General features: G+C 42.8%; 7 protein-coding genes and 1 non-coding gene across 8 annotated transcripts; 5 read left to right on the forward strand and 3 right to left on the reverse strand.

Annotated features, from left to right (window-relative positions):
- Nucleotides 1-104: 104 nt before the first annotated feature.
- On the reverse strand, nt 105-2,594 carry V2V93DRAFT_369855 (uncharacterized protein). Its single transcript, XM_066910121.1, has 9 exons — nt 2,338-2,594; nt 2,062-2,277; nt 1,905-2,008; nt 1,677-1,844; nt 1,400-1,613; nt 1,210-1,347; nt 660-1,152; nt 425-608; nt 105-367 (listed from the first exon to the last, which is right to left on the reverse strand). Exons 1-9 carry the CDS (start codon nt 2,419-2,421, stop codon nt 208-210), a joined length of 1,761 nt encoding a protein of 586 aa, XP_066765737.1. The 5' UTR covers nt 2,422-2,594; the 3' UTR covers nt 105-207.
- A 99-nt stretch (nt 2,595-2,693) lies between these two features.
- On the forward strand, nt 2,694-8,965 carry V2V93DRAFT_369861 (uncharacterized protein). Its single transcript, XM_066910122.1, has 7 exons — nt 2,694-2,810; nt 2,868-3,081; nt 3,157-3,307; nt 3,367-3,528; nt 3,594-6,885; nt 6,947-7,394; nt 7,446-8,965. Exons 1-7 carry the CDS (start codon nt 2,797-2,799, stop codon nt 8,916-8,918), a joined length of 5,754 nt encoding a protein of 1,917 aa, XP_066765738.1. The 5' UTR covers nt 2,694-2,796; the 3' UTR covers nt 8,919-8,965.
- Nucleotides 8,788-10,056, reverse strand: V2V93DRAFT_346517 (formyl transferase). The gene has a single exon (XM_066907900.1). The coding sequence runs from the start codon at nt 9,749-9,751 to the stop codon at nt 9,056-9,058; it is 696 nt and encodes a 231-aa protein (XP_066765739.1). The 5' UTR covers nt 9,752-10,056; the 3' UTR covers nt 8,788-9,055.
- V2V93DRAFT_369866 (uncharacterized protein) lies at nt 9,903-13,104 on the forward strand. Its single transcript, XM_066910123.1, has 5 exons — nt 9,903-10,360; nt 10,430-10,446; nt 10,515-10,625; nt 10,686-10,780; nt 10,843-13,104. Exons 1-5 carry the CDS (start codon nt 10,261-10,263, stop codon nt 12,890-12,892), a joined length of 2,373 nt encoding a protein of 790 aa, XP_066765740.1. The 5' UTR covers nt 9,903-10,260; the 3' UTR covers nt 12,893-13,104.
- Nucleotides 13,002-13,807, reverse strand: V2V93DRAFT_369867 (uncharacterized protein). Its single transcript, XM_066910124.1, has one exon. The coding sequence runs from the start codon at nt 13,663-13,665 to the stop codon at nt 13,102-13,104; it is 564 nt and encodes a 187-aa protein (XP_066765741.1). The 5' UTR covers nt 13,666-13,807; the 3' UTR covers nt 13,002-13,101.
- Nucleotides 13,808-14,300: 493 nt separating this feature from the next.
- Nucleotides 14,301-14,372, forward strand: V2V93DRAFT_t36. Its single transcript has one exon. It is a non-coding gene; the product is annotated as a tRNA-Arg (tRNA).
- A 358-nt stretch (nt 14,373-14,730) lies between these two features.
- V2V93DRAFT_369875 (ALG3 protein-domain-containing protein) lies at nt 14,731-16,771 on the forward strand. Its single transcript, XM_066910125.1, has 6 exons — nt 14,731-15,031; nt 15,148-15,218; nt 15,279-15,307; nt 15,364-15,508; nt 15,565-16,046; nt 16,109-16,771. The coding sequence occupies exons 1-6, from the start codon at nt 14,902-14,904 to the stop codon at nt 16,683-16,685; spliced, it is 1,434 nt and encodes a 477-aa protein (XP_066765742.1). The 5' UTR covers nt 14,731-14,901; the 3' UTR covers nt 16,686-16,771.
- A 265-nt stretch (nt 16,772-17,036) lies between these two features.
- On the forward strand, nt 17,037-18,716 carry V2V93DRAFT_369877 (uncharacterized protein). The gene is made up of 2 exons (XM_066910126.1): nt 17,037-17,180; nt 17,239-18,716. The coding sequence occupies exons 1-2, from the start codon at nt 17,123-17,125 to the stop codon at nt 18,510-18,512; spliced, it is 1,332 nt and encodes a 443-aa protein (XP_066765743.1). The 5' UTR covers nt 17,037-17,122; the 3' UTR covers nt 18,513-18,716.
- Nucleotides 18,717-18,918: the final 202 nt, after the last annotated feature.

The following is an 18,918-nucleotide window of genomic DNA, read 5'->3' on the forward strand; positions in this document are numbered from 1 at the left end:
GTGCGGGGAGGTTTGGTACTATCCGAGTTATTATTGTCTGAATGGTCTGACCGGTGCAGCTTATCCGCTCACTGATATCAACCTAGTCTTACGAGAACTCAAACTTCTTTTTTGATTAACGTACCCAGCAGTATCCAATTTATTTCATCAACAAAGCTATAATACAAAGTGGCAATACAATATCGGTGCACAAACCAACGCAAGTTCTCACTCGCTTTCAGCAGTCGGTATATCAAGAGCAACCTTCAGGGCTTCTTCGGAAGGACCTGGTGCCTGCCCATTTACTTCTTTTAACAAGCGGTTCGCTCCTTCTTCTGTGCCATCCGGAGAAATTTTCATTTTGTGGTCTCTTTGAATAGAGAAGGGCCTAAAGAAGAATAAGCAAACAGGATAAAACCAGATATTGAGTAAAATGACGACATACCCGAAGACCTCGCCTTCAATTCTATTGTACTCTCGCATGGCATTTGGACCCCCACGTTCTAATAGATATACCAGATAGATATGAGTGAGATCGCGAACAATTAAAGGCGGTAGACGTGCTTTTGATCGAACACAGTTAATGACATGCGAGATATCGTTGTATCTCTCCGGCTCAAGTTCTTGATCTAAAATCTCGTTAGATTAAATTCGTTAAAAGTGGTATATAGGCAACGTACTTGTAGGCAAGCCGATTTCAAAGCGCAAATAGTTAATCCAAAAATAGCGACTGTCGAGATAATTGTCCTCATTTGATCGAAATATTTCACGGGCCTCGTTTGCGGAACCCGTCAAGGTGTATATCAGTTTCGCCCATTCAGCAACAAGAGCACCCTTAACATATACACTCAAACTACTCGTCTTGATGACACTTTGATAGTATTGGACCGCATTTTCGAGACCGTATACTCGGCGTTCTAAATTTGCTCTGGCAATAATAGTTTCCACATTGTCTGGCATTTCCTCCAAGACTCCATCCAATATTGACAATGCAACTTCGGAATCTCCATATGCTTCTTCAAAGTGGGCATAGCCAATTCTGAAAGCTGGACGGCCAATGGGTACGAATAAGGAGCTTCCTCTCCTGAAGATATTTCTGACTTCTTCGTAGTGTTCTTCTCCTAAAGTCGTCATCCATCGCACATACCGAAACCAAAACTCGTCGTACAACGCCTAATTGATACGTTAGCATTTTCTCAATTTTTTAGGAGAGCATTTAATTTCACATACAGTAGCGACTAGACACTTCTCGTAGAGAAACCGGGTTCGAGACAGATCACCCTCAATTTCTTCAAAATCAAGGTATTTACGCCAGTTGATCAATTCTTTCTCTTCCACCGGTGTGACGTGAAAGTACGACCGTTTGATCTGATCATCGTTAACATCTAGTAAATGAACAAGAAGACCAAAAACCGCATACCTCAGCCTCGAAAGGCCAGCGACTCATAGTCTCCTTCTGTGTTTCATTGAAAATTTCAATATGTACTTGATGTATGCGCGCTCTCATCTCCTGTTCAAACTCAGCACCTGTTTTGCTCCCCCCGAAATCAGAATGAATCGAGTCTGTGATTTTGGCTAGCTCCTCTTCTGGAAGTAATGCTTCAACCGGCTGGCTGGAGCCCAAAGTTGTATATCTTATTTATGAATCAATTAGCACAGATTTCGCTGACAAAAACACAAGTGCATAACAGCCTTACTTTTCAAAATATCTAGCGTATTGATGCATCGGGATGCGGGCAATTCTGCTGTGAACAGCGAATACCAAATCTGGACGCTCCATTCGTTCTTCAAACTCTACGTATTTGTCCCAAAATGTGTGCGACAAAAAATCCAAACCTACAAGATCGGCCGCGGTATTGAATAATCTATGCAAGAGATTGTTAGACCACGGAGATCAGATCACAGGTCTAATAGGCGTATCATACTCTCGAACCTCGTCCTCGTCTGGGCACGTCTCCATCTTGAATGAGCAGTAACTTGACCATAAGTCTACTGAATTTGGAATGCCAGCAACTCCTCTTTGATAGACCTAGATTGCTGGTTAGTTCTGCGCATGGAACTAAATATCAAACTGCCACACACCAGTTCTGCGGCATCAGATCCGGCGACGGCAAATTCAATATCGGCATATCTCTTCCAGTAGCCGAAAAGTAATGGGAATTTTGCCAAAAACGCATCAAAAATTTGCCTCGCCTGATATATGACTTCTGGCCTTGAACTGCGTCCAAGTCCTTCATCAATGGCCTCAGTTGCCCGTATCAGGTTCTCCCAGTTCTCAAAGTTATCAGGATCTTGCTCCTATATTACACAATTAATAAGTCATGTCCACAAGTGCAATAAATCGGTAAATCAACGCACAATCAGACTATGTAACCGAATCCATTCAGGATCCTCAATCTGTCTCGAATCGTGATTGTATCTGTTGCGCGAACTGGTAGCCATTGCGACAAGAAAAGTGCCTGCTTTCAGATTCTCGGATTTAGTTGAAATACAATATTGATCTTCTATGCATTCAGCTATTAGCCCGAACTTAACAAAATCTTTTGAAATTTAGAAATCGTCTTTAGAACTGGCCCACAGTATAAATCCCTAAAATTTTTATGAAAAAGATTGGTGTGCCAAACAAACTTGGCCGAGGGTTGCGCGTGCTGAACACCAAACCTTATTTTTCGCTGATCTTCAGCTGCTACACGTTCTCCTCGACCCTGCCTACGTAACAGCGTTCTCCGGGAAGCTGCTGATCAAAGCGCGCTTTCGAATTTTAGTGCTGCTACCAAATAATTTTTTACATTGTGCGTTTGTAACTGAGGATCAATAATGGAAAGTTTTGGGTATGTGGCTATTGAGGAAATGTTTTTGGTTTCGTTTATCTATGCTGACGTATGAAGAATATCCCGGGCCTCTTTGAGGTCGACGGCTCTCAACAAGCTAGCCGTGATCTCTGCGAAAATAGACGACAATGATGACTATAGTAAATTATTACTATCACTGAAGTCTTCTGGCTTATTTTCTGTTCACAGTTCAACTTCAACTGCTGTAAATGGCGGAAATGGATACATTTCGAAAACGAACGGCAATGGGCACGTCCGAATCGTGCCAATGGTAAGATTCGACCTACACGTTGACGGATCTATTCAATTTGATAGCAATTTGAAACTAACACTGCTTTATATCTAGAGCACTAGCGAAATGGAAGTATTGATGGCGCTGGCCTCATCTGTGCAATATTTACGGGACGTTTCTCACGCACGCCGTTTGCTCAATCAATTCGGAACATATTTAATAGATAGTATCCGCCAGCCATTTGAATCTTCAATATATATTGCGGGTGAATTGAGTGTCTGTATAATAATGAATGTAAACCTGATCTAACGAAATGAAATCCAGATTTGTTTCCATCTCCCTGGGAAGTGATGTCGGAGAAGCTAACCCTCGCAATTCTTGATATCGGACACCAATTCTCGGAGCTAAAAAGTACAGCGGGAGATGCTTTACGCAAGTATTTGCAAAGTGCTAAGCAAGCGAATATATCAATGACAGCTCCTTATCGTAAGTCCTCTGTTGTTTGAAATCCGACCAACCAACTACACACTCTAATTTCTGACTTTTGATAGGCTTCACCTTATTATTTCCTCTATCATTTTCGCTTCAAGGATTTTTAATGGCATTCGCAAAACGATCGTTTTATCATGAAGATGCAAATATCCAGATTGCATTGTTGAATGCCATTCGAGGTATATTCCAGGATGAGCTTTCATTGAAGTTGGAAGAGACTTTGTCAATGCTGAGAAAATCAGATCGCTCTGATCCTGGTCGGTCAATATGGAGTGCGTATTGTAGTAACTATCGTACAGCGGGAAAGACATTGGGATCCCTGACACTCAGAAGCTGCTACGTGGAGATGGTGCGCAACATTACTGGTTTACATCTGTTGCACGGAAATCTTGAGGATTTCTCGATTCAAGGCTGCTACCTCGATACAATTATGGAGCTTCCACGTTTCGACAGTCATATTGATGATGCGCACAGACAAGTACTAAAATTATCCTGCGAGATAGCAATGAGCGAAATAGCCATTGTTGAAGACGGTATTGACTATGTTAATATGGCGTCCTCGCGCCAGCGCCGTTTGACATTTGGCTTGAAAGCGTCGGCTTTGGAAATTTTGTGCATAGGGTGCCTCTTTGAAGAATATGCAATATCGGATCTGGTACGGCTTGTTGAGAGCGCGCTGCTCGATGAAGACCAAATCATGGAGGAGGTTTTGATTTGCACAATTTTCAAGATCATGGCCTTGCTATGCAAGCGTAATCCAGAGACTGGATCCTCACTTGCTCGTATTTTCCCTCGGCTACTTGTCCGATACAGCACAACGTTGACTACTATCCAGACAGGAACTGTTTGCGTAGCCTACGCCCTTCGTTATCTGTCGCAAGATGCTGTAATCTCCACTCTGTATACATTTACAAATATTTTGGCGCCTGAAAGAGGTAATTCTCCTACTGCCAATCGATTATCTTCAAAACAAGTGAATTCAAAATCTCTTCAGCGAGTGACGAGTATGGGAAGTAATATCAGTCTTGTTTCTCACAACGAGGAGGAAATGAATATTGTATACGAGAACGTGATTCATGCTCTTGCGCGCATCATTCAGCGAAATGGTAACTCTGAGATTACCGCTCTAGCCATATCGGTGTTGATCCAAAAGATTGGTCGTGTGAACGACTTTATTGATTGCTGCTTGGTTCTCGGGCTCGTGAACTTAGCACAATGCGCCGCTGAGAGAGATTTCAAATCTATTATAGATCTCTATTCTCGTCTCTCGGGTCAAGCAATTATTCGGAATGACAAGAGTATGGCGGAGGCCGTAATGGAGGCGCGTATCAGAATTGCGAAAAGTATGGACAAGAATCATCAATTCTATCAGCTCTATCTTACTGAGCTCTTAAAAGACATCTCAAGCAAAGGCGATATTCATGATGTCGATCACCATCGACAAAAAGTGAATGTTAGAATTCCTGCTGAAGAGATATCGTACATTATTCCTCCTTTAGCCTCTCTACTGCCCGCTGTTGATGAAGAACAATATCTGATTGACAGTGAAGATATATCGACAGCATTCAGAAACGCTTGGTTCAACATGGCTGTGCATGGTTATAACAAAGAGTCGGAATGGGTTGCAAAAAATTCTAATGAGTTGGAAATTATTGCGTGGAGTTCGCCACCGTTGGTTTCAGAGAACTCGTCTAATCAGTTTGAGAGTGACTTGGATATCAACACTATACTTCATAGAGGATCTCACCAGCATGATTTGAATGAACAGCGTCAAAAAGTTCTCACAACATTTGCATCAGCTGGCTCCAATGCTGCACAGTTTGAATTTCGATCGCTGCCTTATTCAAAGCTCATATTCTTGTCTGCAGCTTTATTACTTGAGTCTCTGCGCGCGTCAGCAGGTGACTGCTCTAAAGCTCAGCTTTATTTTCTGGATCCTAGTTTACGATCAGGCGAAACTTCAAAATTCATGACTGGCATCACCAACGAGGTCATGCGTATTTACCTGTTAAAAGTCAAGAAGAAATCGCTTACGCCTATGAGCCCTAACATATCCGGCCATCTTCGCGAATTGCTTATATTGTGCTGTCATCGTATATCGAGCGTGTCTACTGCCGCATTCGAAAGCGCGCATCGCCTTATCGTGAATATACCTTCAGCTCTTTGCAGAAGAGAGAGTTTATTTACTTTGCTTGAGCTTCTGACTTTGCTGTGGAATAGCTGTCTTGATGAGGATGTTGATCAATACTCGCCACGTTCAACCTTCACTTCCGCGAAAGCTAAGATTAGGCTAGAGCTCTCAGATTCATATTCTCATCGAAAGAGCACGCTAAAAGCTCTTCATGATAATGCCACTAGATGGGTTCAACTGGCTATCGATACTGCCCCTCTCGATATGAAGGGTCTACTTCAATCATATTTGGCAGAAATGGACGATTTCCGTGCGTTTGGCCATGTTTCTCTCGGAAGATCTTTTGCGGTTGAGATGGGCGGTAAAATTTCTTTTAACGACAACAAATTGGAATCTATTGGACACCCCGCTGACGTCAAAGTTGATACGGTTTCTGACTTTTTAGCGCAGTATACATGGCGTCAAATTTACAGACGAGGAGAGTCTAACGCCCCTGGAGACAATAAAAATACTGCAGAAGCATTCAAATCTATTAAGGAATCCGTTCTCAGTCTTCAGTGCAGGATTGCGAAAAAGAAGTTTGTCTCAATTGCTGAGTTGCGTGAACAATTACTTTGCACCACTCAGTTTATTTTGGAATGTGAGGAACATTCTGCCGAGCTAACGCATTATGTGGTTCATATTCCGTTTGCTATTTTTTCAAAACAGTCTATTAAACTTGGTGTATCCTTATGGCTTTGGCTTCTGAACGAGGCTCCGCAACTCCAATCTCGAATTCTCGCTGAAATTGCTTTAGGATTTGAATGGAGCATACGCCGAAGGGAGGGACTGTATTCAACTGCACACGATTTGATTCCAGTACTGAATGTCAAGATGGAATATGCGCCGTCTAGCAAAGAAGAGATTATGCACGATGCTCGCATTGCTGTGAATAGCTTTGCCCCTCATCTGTACGTTGTGGAGATGCTCGCTAGTCATTTCCAGTCAAGCAAATTCCAGAGTCTACACTTATTTGAAATTTTTGAACGGGCTCTTCGTATTGCTTTGCTAAATATGGAAAATGCAAGCTGTCACCCTCTTGTCCGCCAAATTCGGTTTAATGTGATTCTTTTTTCTTTGAAGCTGCTGGAAGGTTACAGCGGGTTGTCATCTCAGCGCTCCACCTTTTTCAAGAACTTAGTTCTTACGGCCGCGTTGAGCTGGTTTGCAATGCTTCCTACGTGAGTTTGATATTCTGAATGCAGAAGCACATCAATTTTTGTAACTAATATAGATCAACAGCTACCCGTTTGGAGGAAATCGTTTGCAGCTCAAATCTGAATTCAGACTATTGCTCGATGTGTATCACATGGTCAAGAAACTCAGGGTTAATGGCCCAGAGAAAACGCTATATTTGGACGTCAAAAAAGATCTGCTTATTCAGCTTCTTAGTCATGAGGTGTATGGAATGTCTATTTGGTTAGATCCCCTAGGCTTTGCAACTTACAGGCAGCTGAAGCAACAAATTCCGAAAAAATCATTTGAACCAGCTCCTGAAATGGCTATTGTTGCATGGGAGATTTCACCGCGTTTAGCGGTGTCTTATGCTCAGCGATTCAAAAGTCCGGAAATTGATTCACAGTTACGACAGCTTGTAATTGCGGACACTATGCGAGCTGCTGACGTCGTAGATGCGCTGCCATATCTCATCGACGGTCAAGTTCCCGACCACGGACCTCTCGAGTTCAAGGTAAGTATTTTTGAAAGCAATTTTTCTGAGTGCCAGATTAACATGTTTTAGTATCTTTTGTTCTGGGAACCGTGCAGTCCCATTGATGCTATCAATTATTTTATGCCAAATTATGGCAAGAATACGATGATGATGCAATACGCTATGCGTTCTTTGGAATTCCATAGCGTCGACGTAACATTCTTTTATGTTCCTCAAATTGTGCAAATGTTAAGACATGATGAAAGAGGCTATATCGAGCGATTCATTCTTGAGACCGCGAAACTGGATCAGCTTTTTGCCCATCAGATCATCTGGAATATGAAATCAAATGCATATAAAGATGACGAGTCAACGATACCTGATTCTATTAAGCCTCGATTGGATAGAGTTACCGACTCAATGATCAACTCATTTGCTGGTATCGACAGAGAATTCTATGAGCGCGAATTCTCTTTTTTTAATGAAGTTACTTCAATCTCGGGAAAGCTTAGGCCTTATATTAGAAAGTCGAAGGCGGAGAAGAAAGCCAAAATTGATGAGGAGATGCACAAGATTAAGCTGGACGTTGGTGTATATCTTCCTAGCAATCCTGATGGAACAGTGATTGGCATTGACCGCAAGGCAGGACGACCGTTGCAGAGTCACGCGAAAGCCCCATTTATGGCTACTTTCCAGATCCGAAAGACGGTGAAGACGATCAACACGATTCGCGTAGAAGGAGAAGATGAGAGTGAAGATTTGGCTGTCGAGACCATTGAGCGATGGATGAGTGCCATATTCAAAGTTGGCGATGATTGCCGACAGGACTTACTTGCTTTGCAACTCGTTGCTGTGTTCCGAAGCATTTTTAATGCGTCTGGGCTGGATCTCTATCTTTTCCCTTATCGTGTTATAGCTACGGCACCTGGGTGCGGTGTAATTGATGTGCTTCCTAACTCAATTTCAAGAGATATGCTAGGTCGTGAAGCTGTTAATGGTTTGTATGAATATTTTATCAGTAAACACGGAAGCGAGGATTCGATCAAGTTTCAACAAGTCCGCAATAATTTTGTACAGAGTATGGCTGCGTACTCTGTCGTGTCTTATTTACTACAGTTCAAAGATCGTCACAACGGTAATATTATGTATGATGATCAGGGTCATGTTCTTCACATTGATTTTGGTTTCTGCTTTGATATTGTGCCTGGTGGAGTCAAGTTTGAAGCGGCTCCTTTCAAGCTCACGCATGAAATGGTACAAGTGATGGGAGGCCGCGAGACTCAAGCATATAAATGGTTCGAAGAGTTATGCATCAAAGCATTTTTAGCTTGCCGACCGTATTCTGAAAGCATCATCAGATGTGTGTATCCAATGCTAGAGAGCGGACTTCCATGTTTCAAAGGCGAAGTTACCATAAAAAATTTGCGCGATAGATTTGCATTGGATAAGACTGATAAGGAGGCAGCCGTGCATATGAGAGGTCTCATTCGAAAGAGCGCTGAAAGTTTGTACACTAGAGGCTATGACGAGTTCCAGAGAATGACAAACGGAATTCCATATTAGTTTTGTTATATAATCTTTTGTTGAGAATGCATTATTTGTTTCAATTATCTCTAGGCGAGCCTATGCCGCCGACAGTAGACTCGTTATATAATATGATACAGATCTTGCCTTTATTTACATCCATTATTAGAAATATGCTATTCAGACAGTTTTAAGCTCTCGATTTCAGGCAGTTCTACCTTCTTTTCTTCCAGCTCTTCTAATGCTAAAATTGTTCCTTCGATAATAGCGATATGTTCATTTTCATGCACTCGCTTCTCGTAGTCTTCTAAAGTCTCTTCTTTAGTGAGTTCAAGCTCTTTGACCACGAGAGGCTTGCCGCGATCAACCTCTTTGATAACTCTGTGGATCATCAAGCCACCTTTTGTGATTTCACCGCGTTGACCGGCTTCCCAGGCACGCTCAATTGCTCTAATTCCATCAAACTGACCCGGAAGAGCTGGATGCAAATTAATTATTGGAATACCGGCTTCTGACACAGGATTTAGAAACGACGGAGACAGAATTAACATCCAGCCTGCGCAGACAATAAGATCAGGCTTAATCTCAAGCACTATTTTTCCTAGATCAACATTGAATTTTTTCCGAGCTTGTTTTCGAAGGTCCTTATCCTCCTTCGGAATACCGTTGTAATATTCCTGCAAGTCGTGCACTTGGGTCGGTATGTTTGCGGTTTTAGCTCGAGTCAATCCATATGCAGTGGGAGAAGACGATATCACTGTACAAATTTCTGCTGAGATTTGAGGAGACCTCTTTCCAGCTACAGAGTCGATAAGAGCTTGAAGATTTGACCCTGAGCCTGATATGAGAATTAATATCTGAAATTTCGACATTGTGTATATAGCAGGGAGCTTTGTTTATATAAATGATGATCCTGCAATTAAAGGAGCGCTACCAAATAAAATAAAATCTGATTTTGAAGCCCTTACCCTCGATGCGGTAAAGCAACTTGGGTTACATAGTAATTACACGTTCGGAGGCTCGGCTTATCTCAAGATATGCGACAATAATGTACCGCAATTAGAGAGTAGTGAGCAACTTATAAGTGACAATAGATGACTCTGCGGTCATCAGAAATACCCTCATATCATATTAAACGGGTACATAGATGGAGATTCTAGGATAACAGCTTATAGCGAAATATCGATCGGCTGGCTGGTTTTGATCAGGGTTGGGTTCTTGCGTCTACGCTCTTGGCACTGGCAGCCCCGGCTTCGGCACTGTTAATCATAAGTCTCTCACTTGCTACACTATCATCCGTTCTTTTTTTTTATTTTCCGAGCATTTTTATTAGCTTATATTTCTATATTTTTTGGGACATTTGCTGTAACTATTTTTCATCATGTCCAAGCGACAACAGATGAAGAATGAAGCTCTGCTTAGAGATCTTTTGGAGATTTCAGAGAATCGTAAATGCGCGGATTGCGGGGCCAGGAATCCAGGTACAGTTTTCATCTTTGAAATGCCTAATCTGATATAGTTACCGAAGCTGACTATCTTGTGCTAAATAGGGTGGGCTAGTTGGAATGTATGCTTAGATTGCGGTTCCCTTTTGAAGTAGACCATATAGCTCATTTGACTGACTGATTTGCGCAGCTCGGTGTTTTCCTTTGTGTAAGATGTGCTGGCATTCACAGAAAAATGGGGACGCATGTTTCAAAAGTTAAAAGTCTTAGTGTCGATTCTTGGAGTGTCGATCAGATTTATGTAAGTACCAGCATATGGAAGGGCAAACTTTCTCGATAATGACTGACGCTGCCTCTATAGGGAATGCGCGACATGGGCAACAAGAAAGCCAACTCAATCTGGGATCCTGATAACCAAAGGAACCGAATGTTAGGATATGACGCCGATGATGATAGGTGCGTATTTTATTGTACAGTCAAAGATCAGCGTATAAATGAACTAACGGAAACTGCTCTAGCGTTGTGGAGAGATATATTCGCGACAAATATGAACGGGGTAGGTTTAGACGTGACGCCGATGATTTCCGCGGGCGGCGTGCGTCTGCATATGACGACTATGAAGACGACGAGTATAGTGCAGTCGGTCGTGGTTTGAAAGACTCGTCATCATCAGGACCTTCGCGGTGGTTTAGAAAGTCTAAAAAGAAATCCGCAAAGGACGATGCTGACTTGTTTGATGATCCCTATGAGCCACGTTCTTCGCGTAATGGCAGAAAAGATAAATACGACGAGGATGACGAAGACAAATACGCTCGAAACCGAGACAGAAACTCGCGCGGAGCGAGAAAATCGGAATTTCAAGAAGATTACGACTACGAAGACAAGACGTCTAAGCTGCGTGATATGGGATTTACTGATCGTCGAAAGAACTTAGATGCTTTGAAACGATCTGGAGGTGACATTCTCCGCGCAATTGAGATATTAACTGGAGACGACGAAAGCTCAGAGAGCCGGCCAAAGCTGCCTCCGAGACCAGGTTCGAATAAGTTTTCATCCTCTGGAGCTTCTAGTCAAAATGCTACTGGAACTGTAGCAGCTCCGTCTGCGAGTGCAGCACCTCAGTCCATGTCTACCTTTTCGCAGACCAATTACGACCAATTTGGAAATCCGGTTGTCAGTTTTCCTACTCAGCAGCAGCAACAGTATCAGAATATGTTTGGTGCTCCTCAGCAATATGGACAGTCTAACGCCCCTGCACAATATACGCAATCTACCGGAGTTCTACAGGGCGCGCAGCAGCAACAGCTTTTTACTCAACAGACTGGAGCACCAGGTCAACAATCCCAGCAACCCTACGGTTCATCCTTATTCCAATCGCAGCCGGCGAGCTCCTCTCAATTTCAGCCGTTCCAGCCCGCTAGTGCTTCGACAGGTTATCAGCAGCAAAATGGACCGCTTCTTCCGCAAACGACAGGATACCCTAGTCAATTGAACCAATTTGGAGGCTCGCCTTTTCAGCAGCAGTCACAGCAGCAGTCACAGCAGCAGTCACAGCAACAGCAGCAGCAACAGCCACAGCAGCAGCAACAACTCAATGGCCAAAATGGCAATTTACAATCAGCCTCTATCCAGCAACCTGGACTGCAGAACTCTGGTCGGAAAACGTCAACCGCTCTTGACTTATTGGGTGACCCAGTATCGCCTCTGCCTCAGCCTACCAGCTATGCACCATCTTACCAGCCACTGACTTCAAGCCTGTTTTCAGGCGGCCCGCAAACTCAAGCTCAAAATCTAGGATCGTTGTCCAATGCTTTCCAGGGGATGTCCCTGCAATCGCAAACTTCTCAGCAGGGAACACCTCAGAGAATATTACCGCAGCAGACTGGTTATATCCAATCTCAGCCCACAGGCTATCCGCAGCAGCCGTCGCAACAGCCGCAGCAACAGCAACAGCCGCAGCAACAGCAACAGCCACAACAATTCCAACAACAACAACAGCAGCAGCAGCAGCAGCAGCAGCCGACGCCTCAGTCTGCGTATCCGCAGTATCCTGTGCAGACAGGCATGCCTGCGCAGTATCTACAGCAGCAGCCTCAATCCTCAGCAGCAGCATCTCAGTATTCTCAAGCGCCAAGTCAGTTTCCTCAGCAGCAGCAACCTCAATATGGTGGTCAACAACAGTATGGGCAACCTCAGACGCAACAGCCTATGAGAACGGGAATTGATAAGTCAACAATCATGTCACTTTATTCTCATCCCGATTATTATTCGTCTCCTGTGGCAATACCTCAGAATTCTCAGCAGATGTCCAATGGCAATCAGTCGTTACTTGGCGGGCCTTCTGTTGGATCCGGATTTCAGAATGGCGTTAGCCAAGGACAGCAACATTCGGAGGCACCTAGTTTGAAACCGGGTTCGCATAACCCATTTTTGGCACAGCAACAGCAGCAAACGCAAGTTCCGATGGGAGGCAAGCAAAACAATGGAAGGATGAGCCCTGATGCTTTTGGACAGCTCAGTGCGTTTACTGGAAACGGGAACGGGAATGGAAATGGCGGTAGATGGTAAAGATAGTTGAATTTTTGACAATTTTGTTCATCAACCGTGGTGATATGGCGAGAAAAGTTTCAGAAGGACTGGAAGTGATAAAAACGTATGTTTTACATAGAAGCTATTAGTTTATGATTAGTTTATTAGGTTATAGTTATGCTTGCTAGCTATTAAATCACCTCCCACATACTTAGGAACTACAAAAATGACAAAAGCGCCTTACTCCATTATGAAATAGCAAATAATACCCGAAGCCATGTACTACATCGTGGACACTGCACAAGTACTTCGCCATCTTCACCTTTGAAATGACTTGAAACTTCTACTAACATGCTTTCGGTAATCAGATAGACGTCACCACATCGACACTCCTTATACCACACTTCTTCTCGCTCACAGGTTTCACAAATAGACTCATTCTCCGGTATTCGGTGTTTCAAACACATTTCCGCAGAGTCGAAATCATCTAGATCAACCAAATCGGCTTGCGCTATAATTCTTGAGGTGTACTCTGACTCATCGTTCAAAAGCTTGCGTTTTTGCATAATTACTTTGTCATATTCAGCCCGCAAGTCCGGAGAGGATAAGATGTTGTAGGCCTTCACTATGCAGTCAACCATCTCACTAGAATATAAGGTAAGCACAGCATCGTCTGAGATATTTTTGTCAGGATGGTGCCGCAGAAGTGCTGCATGGTAGGCTTTTCGGATCACTTCAGGTGCGAGCGCAATTGAGTGTGGAGGCGGAGGAAGTCCTAGGACATCGTAGTAGAGCGTCGGCGAGATAGCCATTTTGAGCTCCTTTCTGAAGAGATCAGTCTCTCGCTCCAGTTATGTATTAAATCATGCACAAGCTGAAAGGGTGTCGCGTTGACAAAAGGAGGGTTAAGCTCATTTAAGGACATCGTTTGATCAAATTTGACTCATTACCTAATCCATAATAGTAAACTTACATTATCTCAAACTAAAATAACTTTGATGTATATTGCACGTGACAAATGTTTTTGAGCTGTGTGATCATCCACTTTCTCAGTCGCTAGAAGCCAGTAAATAATGATAACGATCAATATCCTGCTGCAAATAGGCCATTTGGCATACAGTCAATTTGGATGAACTCATAAAGGGGACATAGTACCTTTTTATTACAATACAAACCAAATTGGCCCTAATGAACATCCGAGTGTGCACCGCGAGTCTCCTGAATGTAACCCAGATACAATCTAATCCACACAGCTTATAACTTACCCCATACAATGGCCAGAAATCAAAACACCAAGGGAAATCTGCTCTGTTAAGAACACTCTGCTCTTCTTAATCCTGTCTCGAGTCGCTGCAAAAAAAAAAGAACAGTGGCTGATTACATAAGACACATAAAAAACCTGGCCGAGATTTACTATGACCATTTGTTGGGCAGTAATCATTAGCTTGCCCTCATGGCGTAATGGTAACGCGTCAGACTTCTAATCTGAAGATTGTGGGTTCGAGCCCCACTGGGGGTGTATTTATTACACTCTTATAGAGAGCTGTTTTTTTTGATTTTTAAACTTCAATATTTATCTTCAATTTCTTTTTTTTCTTTCTTTTCAGTACTTTGGTTGAAATATGCGAAGTGTGTTGCTGTGAATATAGTTTTGCTTGTGGCTTGCCTATTAGTAGGAAAAACAAAGGTTGAAGTTTACGCTACAACCCATATGATTGCTACCACGCTCACTAATTTCTGTCCACAGATCAATAATATATCACAATTTCTGCTGTCACAATTGGACTTTATTTGAGCTCCGCGCGCGAAAATTCGGCTCTGTTTGCCCGGCTAACTATACATAGGCGTGCGGCGCCGTCGTTTGGGTAAAAACACGACGCGTTTGCTTTTAGACGCGCTGGCCGTTTCGGCAGATTTTTATTTCTAAATTTTTTTTGTAATTTATTTGCAGCTCTCTATTACATATTCTTGCCGCCAGTTTTTTGCCGCTATTTTTTTTATTTGCATTGTGTTTGCTTTGCGAGGGGTGATCTACTTCTCTGGTCACTATGCAGTTACGTGATATCCCGGGCGCACTGAAAGATCTGCTTACCGGTTCACGGTATGGTGCAGTGGCTGCTTGCTGTTTATGGGTTGCAGATTTGTTGCTCTCATCAGCAATCGTTTTGAAAGTACCATGTGAGTCATCTTTGTAACCATGCTAGGCAGTGTCTCTCATATAGCCATTTCCTTTACGCAAGACTTTTCCTCAAAACTCTGGATCACTAAATCAATGGCTGATTCAATTCATACAGATACTGAGATTGACTGGAAAGCATACATGGAGCAAGTCGCTCTATATATTTCAGGCGAACGAGATTATGAGGTATTTAATATCGGATTTGAGATCATGCGATGAACATTATATTAACAGCAGTGTCAAAAGAAAATCAAAGGAGGAACAGGACCCCTAGTGTAAGTATTGAGTATAAAATATCTACCTAGGTAATCATGAGATTAACGAAAAAAAGATATCCCGCCGGTCATGTATACATATACAGCATGTTATATAAATTAACGGATAGTGGCGAGAACATTTTCCGTGCCCAATTAATTTTTGTGGGATTATATATGGCAACGCTAGCACTTGTATTCAGAAGCTACGTAAAAGCTCAGGTAACGTCATTCACGCATTTCTGGTTTCTGGATATGTTACGCTAATTTGCTAGTAGGCGCCATTGTATTCATATCCGTTAGTTATACTATCAAAACGACTACATAGTATATACATGCTGCGATTGTTCAATGATGGATTTGCCATTTTCGCTACCTATGTAGCCATTCTGACGTGGCAGAATCACTACTGGCTTACAGGAGTCATGATTTTTAGCTTTGGAATCAGCATCAAAATGAACGTACTTCTTTTCCTTCCAGCAGTGGGAGTGTTGATGCTTCAGGCTCTGGGCCCCAAAGTGTTCAGGGCTGTTCTTTACATGCTGCAAGTACAGATCATTGTCGCATACCCATTTTCCTCAAAATACTTTCTATCTTATGTCACTCGTGCATTCCAATTTGACAGAGTTTTTATGTACAAGTGGACTGTTAATTGGCGGTTCATCAACGAAGCCGTGTTTTTGGCACCAGAGTTTGCGCAGACACTATTGCTGATTCATGTGCTCTTGCTATTGGCATTCATTTTCACTAGATGGATCAAGTAAGTATAACTCATTAACCTTGTAATTGCTTTAGCTCAACAGTTTTGTTAATGAGTCATAGGCCTTCAAACATGAATTTTGTGAATATCATTCAGACGATCGTTTTTCCTACTCCAAGACCTATTGCAGTACAGCACGCTATTTTTGCCAACTTGTCTCCAGACTACATAGTTAAAACTTTATATACATGCAATCTTATAGGAGTTCTCTGTGCACGTTCGTTGCACTACCAGTTCTATTCGTGGTTTGCCTGGAGCTTGCCATATCTTCTTTCTGTCACCGGATGGAATCCACTTATTCAGATAGGAGTTTGGTTTGCTGAGGAATGGGCCTGGAATATGTTCCCTAGTACGCCATTAAGTTCTTTAGTAGTTGTGAGCACGAATCTTGCAATAGTCACCGGCGTGTGGTTCGGAACCAAGAAAGATGCTCTTGCTCAAGAAGGGGTTGCTGGTGCTCCAGTAGTGCCACCCGAAATGTCTTCCATTTCAATTAAAGAATCACCAGTGCCAATCATTTCGACCGCAACATTCCCTTCTTCAGCAGCCAGTTTTACTACAAATGTATCCAATAGTAACGTTGGGCTAGGAAAGACCACCCCCAAAGATCAACGACGCCGGAAAGTGAGCGGGCGCTAAATGATTGGATTTTTGCTTGAATTTTTATGACCAATAGATAGATTTAGAGCTACTTTTGTTTAACTGTCAATAAACCGTCTCAATCATTTGATTGAAACTAAAAAGTTAGAGGTGGAAGAATGCGTGCTTTCTACAGACCTGAATGTAACATAGGAAGTAGCTACCTTAAATTTACTATAAAATATCTTAGTGCGATTCGTTTGCAATATTTCACTGGAGCAGACCTGACCAAAAGGAAAAAGAGTGGCCGACTATCTTGCGCCTGCCATGCTGTGCACAGTACGCGACGCATCGACGCGCCGCGCACCGCAAAAGACTCGACTCGCCTTGCCTCAAAAACTCGCCTCGCCTCCATCGCCGACTGCCAGCTTGCTACCAACAAGGTCCGAACGGGCAGGTTCGGCACAGATTCGTAATATATATATAAGAAGAAAGAAATGTCATTATATAATAATGTCGAGCATATCGGTCCTACAAATACGGCTCCTTTCATGTGTATGCAGCTACTAACTCCTGAAATTACAGGATTACCATTAACGTATTCTCTGTTTAGCACTCGAGAAGAGACCGATACCAAAATATATATTAGCAAAGCATTTATTGATTCCTATACCGCGCACTTTAAATTCTGGTTCGCAGCGGAAGCCTATACAGCATAGAGGTGCCAAACGACGTGTCATCTCCACAGCAAAGCCGATCTCAGTCAACAGGGGGTCGTCTAAGAAGAAACCGAGGAAAGAGAAGGACAACGAAGAATCAAAAGCCACACCTCAATCTCCAAAAGATGTTAAAAGGCAACTTGACCTTTATTCTTCACCAAGATCAAATGGGAATGGTTTGATCAAACGAAATAAGGCACTTAAACGCCAATTATTATTCGATGGTAAACCGACAACAATTGGGAGGCAGAAATTCATTGATTCCCTCATGAGAGTATTTCCGGGTCCCCCCATTACTGTATATAACGACGTGAGCGACGAAGACTTTCCGCAGGCCAGCTTCACATTAGTTGCGCACGATATTCCAATAAAAGGACTCAAGGTGCCCGTTGACGACGTTGAAGGATGCAATTGCCCAGAGAGTGGATGCATTGATCCCGATACCTGCCAATGCTCGGAAAGGCATGATGAAGATGAAGCAGAAGGAGCATCTGGTCCTCCATCATTTCGATACAGCGAAGATGGGCTACTTTTGACAACTTCTCCCATCATAGAATGTGGGAGGAAATGCAAGTGCTCTATTCGCTGCGGAAACAGGATTACTCAGCAAAACCGAACCATAGAACTACAGATTTTCTATTCTGAGCAAAAAGGCTGGGGTGTTAGGTGTCCGCATGAAATCAAGGCTGGAACCTTCATCACTACATATCCGGGTGAATTGATTACGGTCGCAGAAGGAGAAAGACGAGAAGAAGCCAAACGAACAGAAGCGAGGCGCAAACAGAGTGAAGGAAAGTCAACTATGTCCTATATGTATGACCTCGACAGATTCATAGACCGCGAAGCTGGTGAAGAGGCTGAATACATTGTAGATGCTGAATATTACGGTGGTTTTGGGCGATTTTTCAACCATTCCTGTGACCCAAACATGATCACTGAGGCTGTTGTGGAGGGCCATGGCTCAAAAAAGATGAGGATGATGCATAAGCTTGCATTCTTTGCAAGCAGAAATATACCTCCTAATGAAGAACTTTGCTTCAATTATGATCCAGCTTTTGACGAATTTATGGATCCAGAGGATTGTTATGTGCTGGAAGAGTTTGTAATAACTCAAAAATGCTATTGCGGAGCACCCAATTGTAAAGGACTGATTTGGCTAGGAAGATGATTTTACGGTAACAACGCAGATTTCAAGGAATTGGACGTGAAGGCATGCATGCATCGTGCATATGAATGAGGATTATAATCAATGAAATGTCTCTATTAGCATTATTTAACAAAACAGGAAATGCTATAGAACTCGCGATAGACGACGACTTAAAAAAGCTGACATGAACCCTGATTAGTTAATTTACAAGTCATGGACGCAAACTCTTAAATTCATTTGCGGAAGATGTATGCCCCACTACTATCAAACGACGCCTACCGAAGAAATCAGACGCTGTTAGCGAATTAGGGCAGTAACAAAATTTGCATTTATCAAGACAACGCAAAAATAATGGCCAACGAAAGTAGAAAAAAGACTGTTCGTTGGAGATAAGGAGCGTGCCATAGATTTCAAGAAATATTTAAGA

The sequence above is a fragment of the Kockiozyma suomiensis genome (genome assembly GCF_038497685.1).
Source record: "Kockiozyma suomiensis strain NRRL Y-17356 unplaced genomic scaffold V2V93scaffold_7, whole genome shotgun sequence".
In the NCBI taxonomy this organism is placed as follows: Eukaryota; Fungi; Ascomycota; class Lipomycetes; order Lipomycetales; family Lipomycetaceae; genus Kockiozyma; species Kockiozyma suomiensis.